Source organism: Gymnoscopelus microlampas (assembly GCF_963454915.1).
Source record: "Gymnoscopelus microlampas genome assembly, chromosome: 16".
In the NCBI taxonomy this organism is placed as follows: domain Eukaryota; kingdom Metazoa; phylum Chordata; class Actinopteri; order Myctophiformes; family Myctophidae; genus Gymnoscopelus; species Gymnoscopelus microlampas.
Genome location: NC_139953.1, coordinates 42533315 through 42551110, shown reverse-complemented (window position 1 = coordinate 42551110; position 17796 = coordinate 42533315). Strand labels below are relative to the sequence as shown.

General features: G+C 40.6%; 1 protein-coding gene across 1 annotated transcript in view; it reads right to left on the bottom strand.

The window, feature by feature from the left end:
• The window catches only part of LOC311062689 (MAM domain-containing glycosylphosphatidylinositol anchor protein 2), a gene marked incomplete at both ends in the record, with an annotated part of 584351 nt that overhangs the window by 374684 nt on the left and 191871 nt on the right, over positions 1 to 17796 (bottom strand). Inside the window, 1 exon segment of the mRNA XM_084081896.1 lies at positions 12760 to 12899. Coding sequence (XP_083938022.1) covers positions 12760 to 12899 — 140 coding nt within the window.

Below are 17796 nucleotides of genomic sequence, written 5' to 3'. Positions count from 1 at the left end.
CTGTCTGCTATATGACAGCATGACGGCTTTAGTTTTACATAATCGTCTCTGTCGTTGTAGAAACCTTGTACGTACAAAACTGTTACTTTTCAGGAAATGGGTAAAAAAATAACCTAATGTAGCTATTACTTAGTCACAAAGTTCTTGAATACCTATTGGTTCAATATTTCTTAAATTCACTTTTAGCCAAATTAGCCAAAGAAAGATTTTCTTTTCATAAATAGTGTAAGTAGTCGATCTACAAACATGTTGCATCATGACACGTTGTGAACTTCTAGATATGCTATTTTTTTTTGCTATACTTTTGGCCCGACACTCTTGTACGATGAAGTAGCAGGGTATTAACCCATTGAGACCTGAAGCCGATTCTACATGTCTGCTAAATCTCAACAGTATTCTGAAAAACGTATGTTTCTATAACAGTGGTGCTCAATCTTTTTCATGTCAAGGACCCCCAAAATTATATGTATTTGGCCGCGGACCCCCATCAAAATATTTTGTTACAGGGACCCCCCAGAAGCAAAGATTTGAGTTAAAAATGTTTGCTTTAAAAATATATATATTCAAAGATTTGCACGCATTTTCACGATTTTTCAAAAATAGCCCAAAGTGTAAAATAATGCTTTTTTAGCTCAAATCTAAAAATGACACAGTTCCACGTCTTAATGGGTTAAATTCACTTCATGGGAATTAGCCAAAGAAAGATGTTTTTCTTTTCAGAAATAGTGTAAATAGTCGATCTACAAACATGTTGCATCATGACACGTTGTGAACTTCTAGATCTGCTATTTTTTTTGCTATACTTTTGACCCGACACTCTTGTACGATGAAGTAGCAGGGCATTCATTTACAAAACATCGTACAAAGTATGAACTGTGGAGTTACAAGGTGTCTGTCTCGATGACAGTGACGATTATTTAAGTAAGCACTACTACGGAACACGCATGGCTTATTACGCTGGCAGCCATAGGCTACCTCCAGTACGATGACCCAGATTTACCAAGACATCAACCATCCGTCCGTTGACAGTCAGGAAGGAAGGAAAGAGTACTCAGTGATGGAAGAAGTATTCAAATGTTTTACTTAAGTAAAAGTATCAGAACTGAAACTCTGTTACAAGTGCATGTCCCGTATTCAAAATGTACTTGAGTTATAGTACAAAAGCATCGGCATTAAAATAGTCCCATTTCACAAGGTATAAAAAAAACCTTTTGAAAATAGCCGATCTACAAGATCTGTAGATCTGCTATTTTCAAATAGCCGAAATATATATATATGACTGAAGTGGTCAGTGTGTTTTGTAATAATGATCAAAATCTACAAAGTAACTAGAACTAAAGTTTTCATATAATTGTACTGGAGTGAAAATACAATAATTTCCTCTGAGATGTAGTGGGGTAGAAGTAAAAGTATTGAACATTGTAAATACTGACGAGAGTAAAAAAAAAAATCACACCCAGTGTGAAGTGAGCGGTACTATTTAAAACAACAGTGGTCATCACAGTTATGGAAGCTCACTTAAAAAAAATGTTTTTTTTTAAGTGAGTGGTGCTATTTATGAGTTATTAATTTCATCATGCGCCTCGCTAGCCAATCACAGTACAGAGCAAAGGGTCTGAATACCAATCAGCCAATCACAGTACAGCGAAAGACACATTTTCACGACGGAAAGAATAACTTTCGCCACCGATGGGTCCCAAACCCACTTATAGGAGCGGCTACACCGCTCAAAAATACCTCAAAATTGTACTTAAGTACAGTACTTGAGTTCATGTACTTGGTTACTTTACACCACGAGATTAGCTGTAGCTCCTTCTCCCCGTAGCGTCTCTCCATCCACATTCACATCAGTGCAAACTCTCATTACTAAAGTTACGGGGGTTTAGCAGATCCACAAGCTTGAGCTTGCGGACCTTAGCCGTTTTTTCATTTGAATCCTGAGAAAGTAACAGTTTGGAGACATATGAGGTGTCTTCCCGACAGAGACGATATGCAGCCCTATGCATTCTTGGAGGGACGTGGGGATTTCGGCCTAATTTTATGATTAAAGTACTTGAGCCATGCTATAATACCCAAAATGGTATCTGTCGGGTGGAAACCTCATACTGTATGTCCATAAACTGTGTCACTTTTCAGGATTCAACTTCAAAAAGTAGCAAAAGTAGCAGATCTGCAAGCTGAAAACACGTCGCTTCCTGCCGCGTCTCCAGCTTAGAGAGATTAGCGTAGATCTGCAACTTTTGACACTTTTGGCACTCCTCGGTGCTCAAGACTTCCACATTTGGGCGTCCAAATGTGGAAGTAGAGCGTTCTTCCGGGTGCTATAAACGCCACGGAGCAACTTTCATTGCAGTCCACCCTCTAGATATATTATAACTCTATGAGTGGCACTCTCATATAAGTGGGGACCATCTTGTCTTTATAAGAAAGCTTTCTCAAAGATTACCTTATGAGGGAAAAGAGGCTCGAATGGAATATCTCCCTGATTGTGTCATAACTCAACTCTCTCACATTTACTTTTTATAGCCCCTTAGTCAAGTGTCAAGTGTATACATCCATCCTCAAAGCACTTTACACCCCTCCCCCCCCAAACATGAATGAGGGGAACTCCCTGTGCTTATAGACCCTTGGACAGGACAAGGAAAAACTCCCAAGAGAAAACAAAGGCCCTTGATGGAAGAAGGGAAAGAATAAACCTCTGAAATGACCACAAAAGAAGGAAAGAGATAAGATGAGGCGCAGGTGAAAAAAGAGACTTCCATCAACATACAAGGTAAAAGCCAAACAAGGACACAGCACAGATCTCAACAAAACAAAGGGGGGAAAAGTTATTAAAATAGGCAATCTAGCACACGGCCTATACACTAGGGTTTTTAGCTGCGGTTGACTCGTTATGGAATTATGACTTTTTCGACCGTATACCACTCGTCCTAGGATATCATAACATCATAGAAAAGGTAAGAAAATCGTCGGGCGAAATTCCCCTTAAATAAATCAATGCCTCAGAAATGTCTCCATACGTGCTGGTCTCCGTATGGGCCCCAAATGTTGTTATTATTATTCATGCTGCTACGACATCTGATGGAGCAGAACAAAGTAATTCTACTCCCACACGGGTACCCAAGTACACAAGATGTAACAGTAAAGAAACCTTGAACCTATATAAGCCTTGTTCGATATTGACTACATCAATATTTTATGACATTTCTAATTCCGTGTTGAATTATTGATTTCATGCAGCCATGTAATAAGCGTGATGAAAGATCGTGTCCCCTTCAGGCTGAAGCAGGACCTTCCCATGTCAGTCCTGCATCACCCTGTCAAGGTTCATTTTCCAATAATGATGATCCGACATGTCCGTCGATGTCGGTGTGTACACCTTGTATCTCCATATTTCAACTTGTTTTACTGTTCTTTTCATAAATGAATGGCCTAGTTCAGTACTTTGACATCAGAGACTGAACAATAAGCATGTTGTTCTTGTGTTGTTTTTGTTGTTTTTTTCCTTTTCTATTTAGAGCAGGATTAGAGGGTATATAAGAAACATAATTATGATTTATTTTGCTTTTTTTGTTTTTTCATTTCATTGCATTATTTAAAACATATTGTGTTATATACGTATATACGTCTTTTTTTTCCTTTCCTTTTAATGTCTATGCGAACCCGGGGGTCTGGTTAAGGGGTTAAGGACCGCCAGATCCGAGGAAGAGACTGTCGCTACTGCCAGCAGGCAAACTACACAGTACATGATTACACTGACGGACAATCTATGTACTGAAATCACACTTCTGTACGCCACTGTGGGATTTGGTATGAACTGCTTGTCCAGACAGTGATGTGATGTCGCTTTCCTCTGAACTTGTTTTTTAAAAATTAAATAAAAAGTTGGTCACAAAAAAAAGAAAAAATGACACCGCCAAGGCCCTCCAACATACATTTTAGTCGTCTAAATCAACTGTAGTTTTAGTCGACTATAATCTTATGGTATTAGCCTATCAAGACCTGGAACGCATCTGTGTCACTTTTTGATTTGAGCAAAAAAAAAGCATTATTTTACACGTTGGCTATTCAAAAATAGCAGATCTACAAGCTCATAGCGCGGCACCGAGTGCCGCGCTACGAGCTTGTAGATCTGCTATTTTTGAAAAATCGAGATAATGTGTGCAAATCTTTGAATATGTACAGTATATTTTTTAAGCGAACTTTTGTAACTCAAATCTTTGCTTCTGGGGGGGGGTCCCTGGAACAACATATTTTGAGATGGGGGTCCGCGGCCAAATACAAATACACATTTTGGGGGTCCTTGACATGAAAAGGTTTGAGCACCACTGATATAGAAACATACGTTTTTAGAAGACATATGTGTAGAATCGGCTTCAGGTCTTAACCCTTTAACTGCCAGAGATTATTTCTGAAAATTTCTAGCCAGTGCCAGAGATTTTTCATTGAAAAACAAAAAAGTACTTAGGAGCAGAGATGAATATTTTTTAAGTTTTACGTTAAAAAGGAAGTGGATAGACCCCTATATCTTCGATAAATCATATATCCTTGGTCTTTGGGTCAAATTGGACCAAAAAAAAAAAAACTTTTATTTTGAAAAAAAATTCACTTCACGTAGATCTACGCGATTGGCACGTGGCGGCTTTAAATAGGTTCACGTAGATCTACGTGATTGGCATGCAATGGGTTAATGGGTTTAGTCGACTAAAACGACAAGAACGAAAACATTTCAGATGACTAAAATAGGACTAAAACTAAATGGAATTGTGTTCTAAAGACTATGACTAAAACTAAATCAAAAATTTGCTGTCAAAAATCAACACTGGTCCGCAGTACAACCACAGGAGAGTACAGCGTAGTAGTCATATTTTCTCTATAGTATATGGAACTGTGAAGTTCACGGGTGTGAACCTTGACATGCGTTGCACTGTGACCTCTCGCTGGTGGAAGTGGCAGCCAGTCAGATGTAGGCTGGGACAGCTCGTATACACAGTAACACCTCCAAATGTCAAGCCCACAAGGCAGGGGTGGAGAGAAAGAGAGAAAAAAAAACATAAAATAATAACACTGTATAGCGTACGTACGCGTTTGATTGACGGGAACACGTATTTTATTTGACGACTGTGGCTCGGAGTGTACGCGTATGAAGGGGTGTGTGTGTGTGAGTGTGTGTGTGTGTGTGTGTGTGCCCGAGTGCACGCGTGCCAACGTGTGGTCATATATATATATCGTCTCTGTCGGGTGGAAACCTCATATGTCCAAAAACTTTTACTATTCAGGATTCAAATTCAAAAGCATCAAAAATAGCAGATCTACAAGCTCGAAACGCGTCGCTTCGCGCCGCGTTTCGAGCTTGTAGATCTGCTACTTTTGATGCTTTTGTGTGACGCTGTAGTATGATCAAGTATCGGGCGATAATTTATGAAAAAACACAAACAGTTAGAATATGGAGATAAGGTTTCTTTCCCCCCCGACAGCAACGACATACTGTGTGTGTGTGTGTGTGTGTGTGTGTGTGTGTGTGTGTGCATGCGTGTGCAAGGGTGTTATTATTAGAAAGCCTCTTGTTTTTTTTCCTCCCAGGGCGATGGGCAGACATGCACATGGTCTGACAGACAGACAGACAGACAGACAGACAGACAGACAGACAGACAGACAGACAGATGGCCAACTGTGAGGAAGCTGTTGCCTGGGTTTGGACTGAATCCAGAACCTCCATCAATGCCTATGGGGATTCTGGGTAATTTAAGGAAGTGTGCGTATCGATAAAACGTGCGAAGAATTAAACTACTGGACGAACCCATGCCAACCGTGGCACCATTTAGCCTGTTGGTACGCCCGTTCTACTTAAGTAAAATCAATACAACATTGTAAAAAATACTCTGTTACAAGTAAAAGTCTGCTACTTGAAATTCCCTTGAGTAAAAAAATACACAAGTTTTGCCATCAAAATGTACTTAAAGTACCAAAAGTAAAAGTACTCATTATGCAGAATGGCCCATTTCAAGTTTTCAAACATCTTTTGAAAATAGCCGATCTACAAGCTCACAATTGTGGATCTGCTTGTAGATCTGCTATGGAATTTGTGAGCTTGTAGATCTGCTATTTCCAAATAGCCAAAGTGTATATAGGGCTGAAGTGGCCAATGTATGTTTTGTAATAATAATTAAAATCTTTAAGTATAGCAACTAAATGTTTTCAAATAATTGTAGTGCAGTAAAAGTACAATATTTGCATCTGAGCTGTAGGGGAGTAGAAGTAATAAGTATTGAAAATTGGAAACACTCCAGTAAAGTAAAAGTACCTCACAATTGTACTTAAGCACAGTACTTGGGTACATGTACTTAGTTACTTTACACCACTGATGCGTTGCAAGCTTGCAGATCGGCTATTTCCTAGTGTGTGACACACATCCCCCCGTGTGAAACAAAGCACGCATCAGGCCTTTAGTCCATGTATTATCACGGCCGCTGCAGTGTCTCCCGCTCAGGCAGTGACAAAGATGTCAGTAATTGAGAAAACGGGCCGTTGTGTGATTTGCTTAATGCACACCAAATTGAGGCCAATTTAGAAAGACGGAGCGCCGTGACTTGGCCAGTTGTCAGACTATAGCTGTGGCCCAGATTGTCAAGGCGTCTGGAGCTCTACATTGTAAAAAAGAAAGAAAAGACAAAAAAAAAAAAGACAAGAAAAAATAATGGTGTGTGACTGGGCGGCCGTAGCTTATAGTGCAATGGTTCCCAAACTGTTTAGGCCGCAACCCCCCCAAAACAATCATATTTGAACTGAGGATCCCCCCAAAATAATCATATTTGAACTGAGGACACCCCCAAAACAATCATATTTGAACTGGGTACCCCCCAAAATAATCATATTTGAACTGAGGACCCCCCCAAAATAATCATATTTGAACTGAGGACCCCCCAAAAAACAATCATATTTGAACTGGCGACCCCTCAAAATAAACTTTGATTAATTTGACTTCCAAGGGGAGTTCATTTACACAACTACAAAGGCGAAACGGGAATGGTGAAAAGATGTAACATCTGCTTGCTTTAATTGTCTACCCATCTTCAGAGTTTCCTGAAGAACTGTACTGCCCTGTTTTGGCAGAAGCGTTTGAATATTGTGGACACCAACACATCTCTCCCAAGAGACTAGCAGTCCACTTCTAGATATTTTTATACATGACAACATATGGGGGAAAAACTAACTAACTAAAAGTGGCCCGGTTTGACCGACACTGCACTATTGCAGATGTTTACATTTTAATTTTTCCACAGTTATGGAAAATACAGCTTGTAGAAATAATGTTAAAGTTTATTCTGAGAAAGAAAAAATGCTTCCGACTGCAATTAAGACAGTAATTCAAACTTCTGAGTAGTAAAGAAAAAAGTTATTAACCCATTAAGACCTGGAACGCATCTGTGTCACTTTTTGATTTGAGCTTAAAAAAAAAGCATTATTTTACACGTTGGCTATTCAAAAATAGCATATCTACAAGCTCGTAGCGCGGCACCGAGTGCCGCGCTACGAGCTTGTAGATCTGCTATTTTTGAAAAATCGAGAAAATGTGTGCAAATCTTTGAATATGTATATTTTTTAAGCAAACTTTTGTAACTCAAATCTTATCATTTACATATCATTTTGGGGGTCCTTGACATGAAAAGGTTTGAGAACCACTGATATAGAAACATGTTTTTTTCGGAAAACTGTTGGGATAATAATAACACTGTATAATAGTGTACGTACGTGTTTGATTTTGGAAAGAAAAAAATCTGAGAAAGAAAAAAATCTTCCGACTGCAATTAAGACAGTAATTCAAACTTCTGAGTAGTAAAGAAAAAAGTCATTTTCTGTCACTGAAAAAATAAACGTGATACAAAAAAAAAACTCCTCAGACTGACTTGTAGAGTCTATGCTCAAACAATGAGAAACGGTCATCATGACTGCTATAGTGATGGAGAGAGAAATGGAATACGCTCGGGAGCCGCTCTTGTCAAGTGGATTGATAATGCCCCGGTCACGTAAATGGCCCCCTTGAGAGGGGCCCTTGGCGAGTTAAAAAGACAGAAGAAATTGGCAGCGAGCCTGCAGGGAGCTGGAGAGAGGACAATTTCAAAGTTTCTTTAGGCCGGCTCGAGCGATTTGACAAAAGAGAGACCATCTCGGCTGTAATAATCATCCAGCTTATAGTGATCAATTTCGCCCCCGGACTAGACGTGATCGCTATAAGAGGTTTCCTTTGTAGAAAAAAAAAGCTCTTGGAAGATGAGAAGTTTTTTTTTGGCTGGATCCTAATGAGGAAGCTTACGATCCAGACTATGAAAGATGAAGCTCGGCGGATTAACGTTTTAATTCCAATGAAAAGGCGACGTTATTAAATTGAGGAGTCTTTCCCGAGCGAGGTCAGATGTCCTTGGGTTCAGTGGTGGAAAGTAACTAAGTAAAAGTGCCGTGCTTAAGTACAGTTTCGAGGCACTTTTACTTTACTGGAGTATTTTCAATGACTTTTACTTCTACTCCACTACAGCTCAAAGGCAAATATTATACTTTTACTCTACTATAAGTATTTGAAAACTTTAGTTACTAGTTATTTTGTAGATTTTAGATTATTATTCAGACCCACTTCAGACCTATATATGTTTTGGCAATTTGAAAATAGCCAATCTACAAGCTCACAACACTTTGCGCTATTTTCAAAGTATTTTTTAAAACATGTTTAAACATGATTTTTTAAAACATATTGTGAAATGGGGACCTTCTGCATAATGGCAACTTTTGGTACTTTAAGTGTACTTTGATGCTGATACTTTTGTACTTTTACCCAAGTAGCCTACATTTTCAATACGGGACTTGGTACTTGACAACAGAGTGTTTCTACAATAGGGTATTGATACTTTTACCTAAGTAAAACATGTGAGTACTTCTTCCATCCCTGCTTGGGTTCTTTTATGGATGTCACAGCCTGGTGGGTTCTCAATACTACTAGGGCTGCAACTGGAACTCATTTCTTAGCGATTAATCTATTGATAACGTTTTTGACGTTTTTTTTTTTACATAATCGGTGTTGTCGGGCAGAATCTCTTATCTCCTTACTTAAACTTTGTGTTTTTTCGTAAATTAACGCCCTACTCGATCATACTACAGCGTCACACAAAAGCATCAAAAGCAGCAGATCTGCAATCTCAAAATGCGGCAAGTTTTGAGCTTGTAGATCTGCTGCTTTTGCCATTTTGAGCTTGTAGGCGCTATCACTCAGTTTACAAAGGGAACCCTGATCTCCCCTTGCTACACACGACACGCTCCAGACCTTTTGACTTCACCTTCTCCACATTTCTTCCTTTGTATTTGTTCCTGGAAATTCTTAATTAAGAGGGAAGCCGGAGACAATGAGCTGTCAGCCAGGATGACAGTGAGAGACGAATGGTGTGTGTGTGTGTGTGTGTGTGTGTGTGTGTGTGTGTGTGTGTGTGTGTGTGTGTGTGTGTGTGTGTGTGTGTGTGTGTGTGTGTGTGTCGGGAGCCCTCTCTCACTAATTTACCAAAGCCTCACCTTTTCAATTGAAATATAAAAATCGATAGGCTCTTTGTGCTGGCATCCGGAGGGGAAGTGTACAAACTAATGGCCCGCCCATATCGATCAAAACTAGGGCATCATATTAATGAATGTAAATGAGCTCCCATGTAGCTCGAATTGCGCTTTAATTCGTCTCATCTCAGCAAATTGGAAAGGGTGCTGGTCAAACGCTCAAAAGGTTAGCGTACGCACTTCCTACACAGGTTAATACCAGAATACTAGTGTGTTAGTTCATTTGTGGCATGTGTGGTATTAGGCAATTCATATCAGAGCTGAGCGATGTGGACACAATCAAATAGCATAATATTTTTTTTACTACACACCTGTATATCGATATTGCTGATAATGTCTACTCACTCTGTGTCTCAGAGGAGGGCTGTGGACAGTTCAGAAACCCGCCTACCAGTGACATAAGAAACTGTTGAACATTTAAAACAAGATGTCACCCCTGTCAGGTGACAAGAAGGTCAGTTGGCTCTCATGCATTGAAGGAGGCATGAGCTCGGCCCTGGCCTCCCAAGGCTGGTGGGGGGAGTGTAGTGCCCAGGATCACTTAGCAAATTGGCACCGGGTGAAAAAATGGGTTACAAAATCGAGGGATAAAAAAAAAAAAAAAATAGCCAACGGCTCAAGTGGTTAAACCGAATTGAATGCAATATTAACTCATTTTGTTGGGAACCCCCTGGTACCCCCCCAAAGGACCCCTGGGGGTCCCCACTTTGAAAACCAATGCCCTTGAAGCATATCCTACTTTATCATCAATTTTACTCTAAACTAGCGACTGAAAGCACAAAGTCATATATGCCAATATTTACTAAGGTAATAAAATCAAGTGTTCTAGGCCATTAACTGCAGCCGTTTTAATGACTTCCTCATTGGCTTCATTTTCAAAACCGGATCCTTGCCGCCAGGTCCAGACAAGCACCACCACCACCGAGAGCAGAGGGATGGGGAGATAGTTGACTACCATGGCCAGCTCCGGGCCCTTTGGTCAGCTGGTTGAAGCATCTGTGTACACTCAATCAGCTCCAAATGATGACACACACCTGCAATCTGATTAGCAAGCGCTGTGACAGCTGCGACTGGCTCTGATCAACCTTGGGGCGATGAATACTCTCTCCCTCGGTCTAGGGCTGGCTGGCTCTCTTCAGTGAAATACATCATGGTCGGGCCCGGCAAACGTGGGAGTTTGTGTGCTTTGGGACACAAACTAAAGATTTTCCAAGATCAGCCCATTGAGACCTGAAGCCGATTCTACATGTCTCCTAAATCTCAACAGTTTTCTGAAAAACGTATGTTTCTACAGTACTGTATATCAGTGGTGCTCAATCTTTTTCATGTCAAGAACCCCCAAAATTATATGTATTTGGCCACGGACCCCCATCAAAATATTGTGTTCCAGGGACCCCCAGAAGCAAAGATTTGAGTTAAAAATGTTCGCTTTAAAAATATATTATGTTCAAAGATTTGCACACATTTTCATGATTTTTCAAAAATAGAAGATATACAAGCTCGTAGCGCGGCACTCGGTGCCGCGCTATGAGCTTGTAGATCTGCTATTTTTGAATAGCCTAAAGTGTAAAATAATGCTTTTTAGCTCAAATCTAAAAATGACACAGTTCCAGGTATTAATGGGTTAAAATAAATAAATAGCCGATGTACAAGTTCACGTGAGCGCTAGTATGTCACAGAAACGTACCCCCAAATCCAACCCTTGATGCTGAGTGCCAGCAGTGTCATTTTTAGAGTCTTTGGAACGATCACCCGGGTGAGCGAAAGTCGAACCCCGACCTTTGCAGTCTCAGGGGCAGACACTCTAAGCACAAGGCCACTGAGCTGGTAGCTGGCAGATGCATCTAAATCATTGCATACTCTCCAACATCAAGAAAAATAATAAACCTGCACACTCATCTGCTCCAATGTAATTTATTGACAACATTTCCAGCCACGGTTCTTCATCGGGCCAAACTCGAGAAGTGTGTACCTCACCCACTTAAATAGACACCCACAGGTCACGTTATTCATCAGGTTAAAAACATCTAGTAGATACAGTGTTAAACATTTACATATACACAAAACAAGTCCCATTTTTTCAACTGTTGTTTTGTGGATACAGTATGACCTGAGGTACACACTTGACTCGAGTTTGACCCGATGAAGACCCTTGGCTCGAAACGTTGTCAATAAATTACATTGGATTGCAGATGAGTGTGCAGGTTTAATATTTTTCTTCATGTTACTTTCCGACCCAGCAGCTCAACCAAGTGATGTGCGTATCCCATTAGTTTTTGAGACTCCCTCATCCCCTGGAATGATCTGAAACTCTGCCATCAAGAAGACTCTGTGTGCCAAAGTGCAAAATCAAAGCGCTTGAAGCCATCGTTTGTTCCAGACTCCGTCAAGCTGCTGAACTCTAATGCTGCATAACTTTGCAATAGAGCAGCGTGCGATAAATAAGCATTTAGCACTTTTGCACTTTAATTCTCAGAGTTTCTTTTAAGCCGTCACATGTCAGCTGTAAATGCATAGTCAATGTCTCTTTTATGTTTTTTAGATACTTTTTTTATGTGAACCAACTGTCTAGCATCATTTCAAATGCTTCTCATGGGTTTTGTGATGTTTGTGTGCATGCGTGCGTGGGTGTGCGTGTGTGCGTGCGTGAGTGTGCGTGAGTGTGTGAAGCAAAAGACTGTTGCAAGACAATTGTTCCCCAAAGTTTACATGACTAAGCTGATTTAATTCAACAAAACTACCAAAGCCTCTTTTTTATGGAACCAAATGTCTGTGCACTACAGTATGCTGACTTGGCAAACAAGTTGACCATGCTGTATTTACATTGTGATGACACCTGCCAGCCGTCGTTATGAACATACAGGTGAACAAGGGCATGCCAACCGTCATTAACTCAAAGAGTCAACTTTAAAGCTGATGCATACTGTATAAAAGAGCATCAGCATTAACAACACAGTCCAGTTTGCAGGGTGAGCGGTACTGCGTTCGCTGTACTGTCTATTGTCATGTCAAGCACCCCCAAAATGGTATGTATTTGACCGCGGACCGGACCCCCCCCCCTCTCAAAATATGTTAATCCAGGGACCCCCAGAAGCAAAGGTTTGAGTTAAAATTTTCGCTTAAAAAGCGCCCCCCCCCCCAAAAAAAAAACATCCTGCATGTCCTCACCTGTGGCCGGGGGTGTCCAGTGACCAGACAGGTGAGCTCCAGGGTCTCTCCCTCTCGTATGGTGTAAACCCTCTCCGTATGTCTCTCCTCCTCCACGTTGCAGGCATGTCCCGAGTGCACGATGCGGACAGATGGGGGCGCTGTGGAGCAAAGGAAACAAATCACAACAAGGAGTTAATTCCAGTCATTGGTGCGTATCGTTGCTGTCCCATCTCCATACTTTAACTGTGTGTGTTTATTCATAAATGAACGCCCTACAGTACTTGATCATACTACAGTGTCACAGTAAAGCAGTGGTTTTCAACCTTTTTCATGGCCAAGGACCCCTAAATTGATATACTTTGGCCGCGGATCCCCATCTGAAAATGTTTTGTGCCAGGGACCCCCCAGAAGCAAAGATTTTAGTTAAAAATGTTCGCTTTCCAAAAAAATATATGTATTCAAAGATATGCACACAAGATTTTTAAAAATAGCAGATATACAAGCTCATAGCGCGGCACTCGGTGCCGCGCTATGAGCTTGTAGATCTGCTATTTTTTAATAGCCAAAGCTAAGTGGTTAAAATGATTGTGAACTCATTTTGCTGGGGACCCCCTGGCACCCCTCCAAGGACCACTGGTGGTCCCCGGACCACTGGCTGAGAACCACTGCACTAAAGCATCAAAAGTAGCAGATCGACAAGCTCGAAACGCGGCGTGAAGCGTGCTTGTCGATCTGCAACTTTTGATATATTTTTTATTTGAATCCTAAATGAGGTTTCCACCCGACATAGAAGATGTGTTGTGCTCACATACACACAAAAAAACAAAGGAGATGGGGCACACACCAATACTAAAGAGGTGCTGTGCCGACCATGGTGAATACAACAACTTTAAAAGGGGGGGGAAAAAAGAGGTTGCAGAGCTTGTAGCCACGATGGCAAAAAAAAAGTATAATTTTCTTCTTTTCTTTTCGATAACAAACAACATTTTGGTGGTGGATGTCTTCTTCAGGGTTTGACGAGAATGAGTGCAAACAAACCATGCACAGGGGGATGGGACACAGGTGTTCTAATAACAAGAGGAGTGTCCTCAATCAAGTCACCCCATGATTGGACGGCCGAGTAATTGGTCGTAGTAATTGACACATTGACAGAATAACAAACAACCTGAAGTACGGAAGTGTAGAAAACATATGTCATATCATACCCCCAAAAAATGATAAGACAATGCACATTTGGGGTTTTGCAGTGGCAAATGTTAAAAAGATAAGAGCATTATATAAAATAAAGTAAAATATTTTCTGAACACAGCACTAAGCACAGCGTCATGTAAGAGGGAACAGTCAAACATGACAGAAAAAGACTCTTGGAAGAGAAGAAGACATGTTGGTGGAAATGTTGGTCGTATCCAATATTAAATAAAATGGTACTCTTATGCATTGTGGCTACAAGCTGGGTGCGACCGATGTTTTTCAATTTTAAAGTGACACGCAAACATAATCAAAACGTTGTAGTCACATCACATGATTGCACGTGTAAAACAGTGGGTGACATTATTGTTGTGCTTTCAACATGGCAGTTGTAAAGCAATCATGAATAAAAATTCATGAACAAAAATCCCGCACTCTGCTCTTGCTCAGCAGCATCAGTTTTATTCAAATTGACATGACATTTCGGTCCCTCTGGACCTTCATCAAGAGTATCTTCACTCTAAGATGAGTTAATATACAACGCAGAACGTAGAACAAGTCAATAATGGGATGGCACAGTCAAATCTAATATACAAGCCCAATATACTTAAGTTGCACAACTAAAACTTGCAAGTTGGATGCTAGACGGTCTATATACTATAGTACATTGCCATCCTATCAGTGGTGGTTAAAGTACTCACATTCTTTACTTGAGTAAAAGTATCAATACTGCAATGGAGAAATACTCTGGTCCAAGTAAAAGACCGGAATTCTAAATGTACTCGAGTAAAAGTACAAAAGTATTAGTATCAAAATGTACCTAAAGTACCAAAAGTAAAAGTACTCATTGTGCAGAAGAATGTCCAATTTTACAAGTACAAAATGCATTCAAAATATTTAGAAAATAGCCGATCTACAAGCTCACATTGCGTTGCATCGTGACGCATTGTGAGCTTGAAGATCTGCTATTTTCAAATGGCCGAAATATATATACGACTGAAGTGGTTAGTGTGTTTTGTGATAATAATCAAAATCTACAAAGTACAATATTTTCCTCTGAGATGTAGTGGAGTATAAGTACAAGTACAGAAAAATGCAAATACTCCTGTAAAGTAAAAAATACCTCAAAATTGTTCTTAAGTACAGTACTTGAGTAAATGTACTTAGTTACTTTCCACCACTGCATACTATAGAGTTAAAAATAGAGGTTGAAAAACAGCATCCATCTCATTCAGGAGCATTGGGCCCATGAGGATAGAAATCTAGTCTCTGGACATGAATGGAATGTAAAGAGTTTGAAACGGTGGCAGAACTTGGCGTGACAGATGGAGGTGGGCTGATGGAGATGTCTCTCACAAAGCCTCCTCCTCCGTGCACGGCACTGCGCTGCGGTTCAGGCAGGGTACCACAGGGGAAAAACCCTAAAATAAATATATACAGATGGAGATTAATGCTCCCACTGCGTTGCTTTCACTTTGGACATGTTTGACAGAGTGAATGGCTTTTAACTTTGATTTACCCAACAAGCAGAGGCAAATCCCACACGGGGCAGCACTATAGATCAGCCGTGGAGACACACACGCACGCGCGTGCGCACACACACACACACACACACACACACACACACACACACACACACACACACACAGACACACCTTACTGTACTACTGTAGCTTAAAGGGATAGTTCACCCAAAAACAACATTTTTTTCTATTAGTCACCCCATGGAGACTTGAATTCATGGATATTTTTTTGTTTTTGTCTCATTCCTAAGCCAATAATGTGATGACCAGCGGACCGGTAGGCAGCGGTTCCGGTAGGAGACACAAAGGAGACTCTTTGTGTCTCCTACCGGAACCGCTGCCGGTCATCAAATATATCCATGAATTCAAGTCTCCATGGGGTGACTAATCGATAGAAAAGGGTGAACGATCCCTTTAAATAATGGCGTCAGAGAGCTACAGAGGGACCAAATAGTTTTTCCTCCGTTGATTTCACTTTGATTTTATATATCACCGGTTCTCAACATGAGGTCCAGGGACCACCCATGAGGGGGTCAAATGGACCCGTTCGGGTCCATTTGGTTTCATTTTTTACGCTCTCAAGAGTTAAATCATTGTTAAAATACTTAATTTACAAGAAGCCTACACAATTAGAGAATGTACAGAAGAATTGCTATTTTGATCAACGTTTGCCTGTCATCTCTCCTATGGTACCAACGCCAATACAGCATTTCTTTCTTCTTTATTTATTCAGGGAAGCCCATTGAGAGCAAGCTCTCTTTTTCAAGGACGCCCTGATGACAACATATAAAGTACATATACAATGACAAACAATAACAAACATTTGAATCACATTACAATGTCACAGATGCAAATAAACATAGTGTTACATGAAACAGGTGCAGTCACTAGTGTAGTGTGCCCTCAAGAAGCACCCTGAATGTCTCTATTGAGACCAATCGCACCAGTTTCAGAGAGTCCTGAAGTTTGTTCCATTTGTGTGGAGCATAATACATGAAAGCAGTTTTTCTTTGTTCACTGCTCTTACGTGGACTGGTAAATCTAATGTGTGTTTGTGAACGTGTTGAATGTCCAGTAACCTTTGGTTCCAAAAGCGAGGATAGGTATAAAGGAAGTTTACCACACGGCAACAACATATTCTAAGTCTTGGGTCTGAGAGGATAAATCTCATCAAACGGTGGTTCCATGGCTAAAAAAATGCCGAATAGATAATGGACCTTGATATGAAAAGGGTTGAAAACCACGAGTTTAAAAGGATGGTTTTTAGTCCATTTTTTAAAAGCATCAGTGGACGGTGGTGCTCTCAGGTGTTCTTTAGAGGCCATTCCACAGACATGGGGCAGTAGAGCAGAATCACTGTTATACTGCATGTGAACCCAGTAACCTTCCGCTAGTTGTCATTTTCTAGTAATGCCTGAGGCCTGGAAGAACATTATTTTTGTATAGCACAGTTCAACAACAAGGCAATTCAAAGTGCTTTAGGCCTACACAAAAAAAAGAGACCAAAAAAAAGAGCCTTAAGAGCATCAAAGGGACATTTGAAACACAATTAAAAAATAGTTATTAGAGAGTTGAGAAAATATTCAGAACCGCCGAACAAAAAGGAGCCAAGCGGAGCGTGGAGATAAAACAGCTAATCCACGGTGTTGTTGTTCCCGTTTGTCAAGTGATTCAAGGAATACCACGACGAAGTGAACCGCAACTCAATTTGCTGCCCGACGCACTAGAGAATGCAATTCAAACGAACGCTCTGTCGACTGAACAACAACTGATGCTACAGCCTGTAGAGTCAGCAATTTTAACTTGTTTGGTTTCTTTCTGTTATTGTCTCCCACTTTCTCCCCGTGTCCTCTCTCTCTCTCTCGCCAAAGTCTGTGTTTCTAAACTGCTGTACGCAGACACACAAATTTGAGACACGCACACACAGGACGCACGCACGCACACACAAACCCACCCACACACCCACCCAAACCCACACCCACACACACACACACAGATTCCAGACAGAGATAGAGGCAGATAAAGGCACCACGGGGTACAAGCCATCTAAGGTTACAATTGGTTCTCAAAATAATTGTAGTGGAGTAAAAGTACAATATTTGCCTTCGAGATGTAGTGGAGTAGAAGTAGAAGTATTGGAAATTGGAAACACTCAAGTAAAGTACAAATATCTCAAAATTGTACTTAAGTACAGTACTTGAGTAAATGTACTTAGTTACTTTACACCACTGAACTGACTCATGCTACCACGATAGCTGGTCTAATCATCGTTTACCTCCACTTCAAAGTGTGTGATTATTACTAGCGAGGGGTTGGAGGTGGGTTAATAATGAGACAATGAACA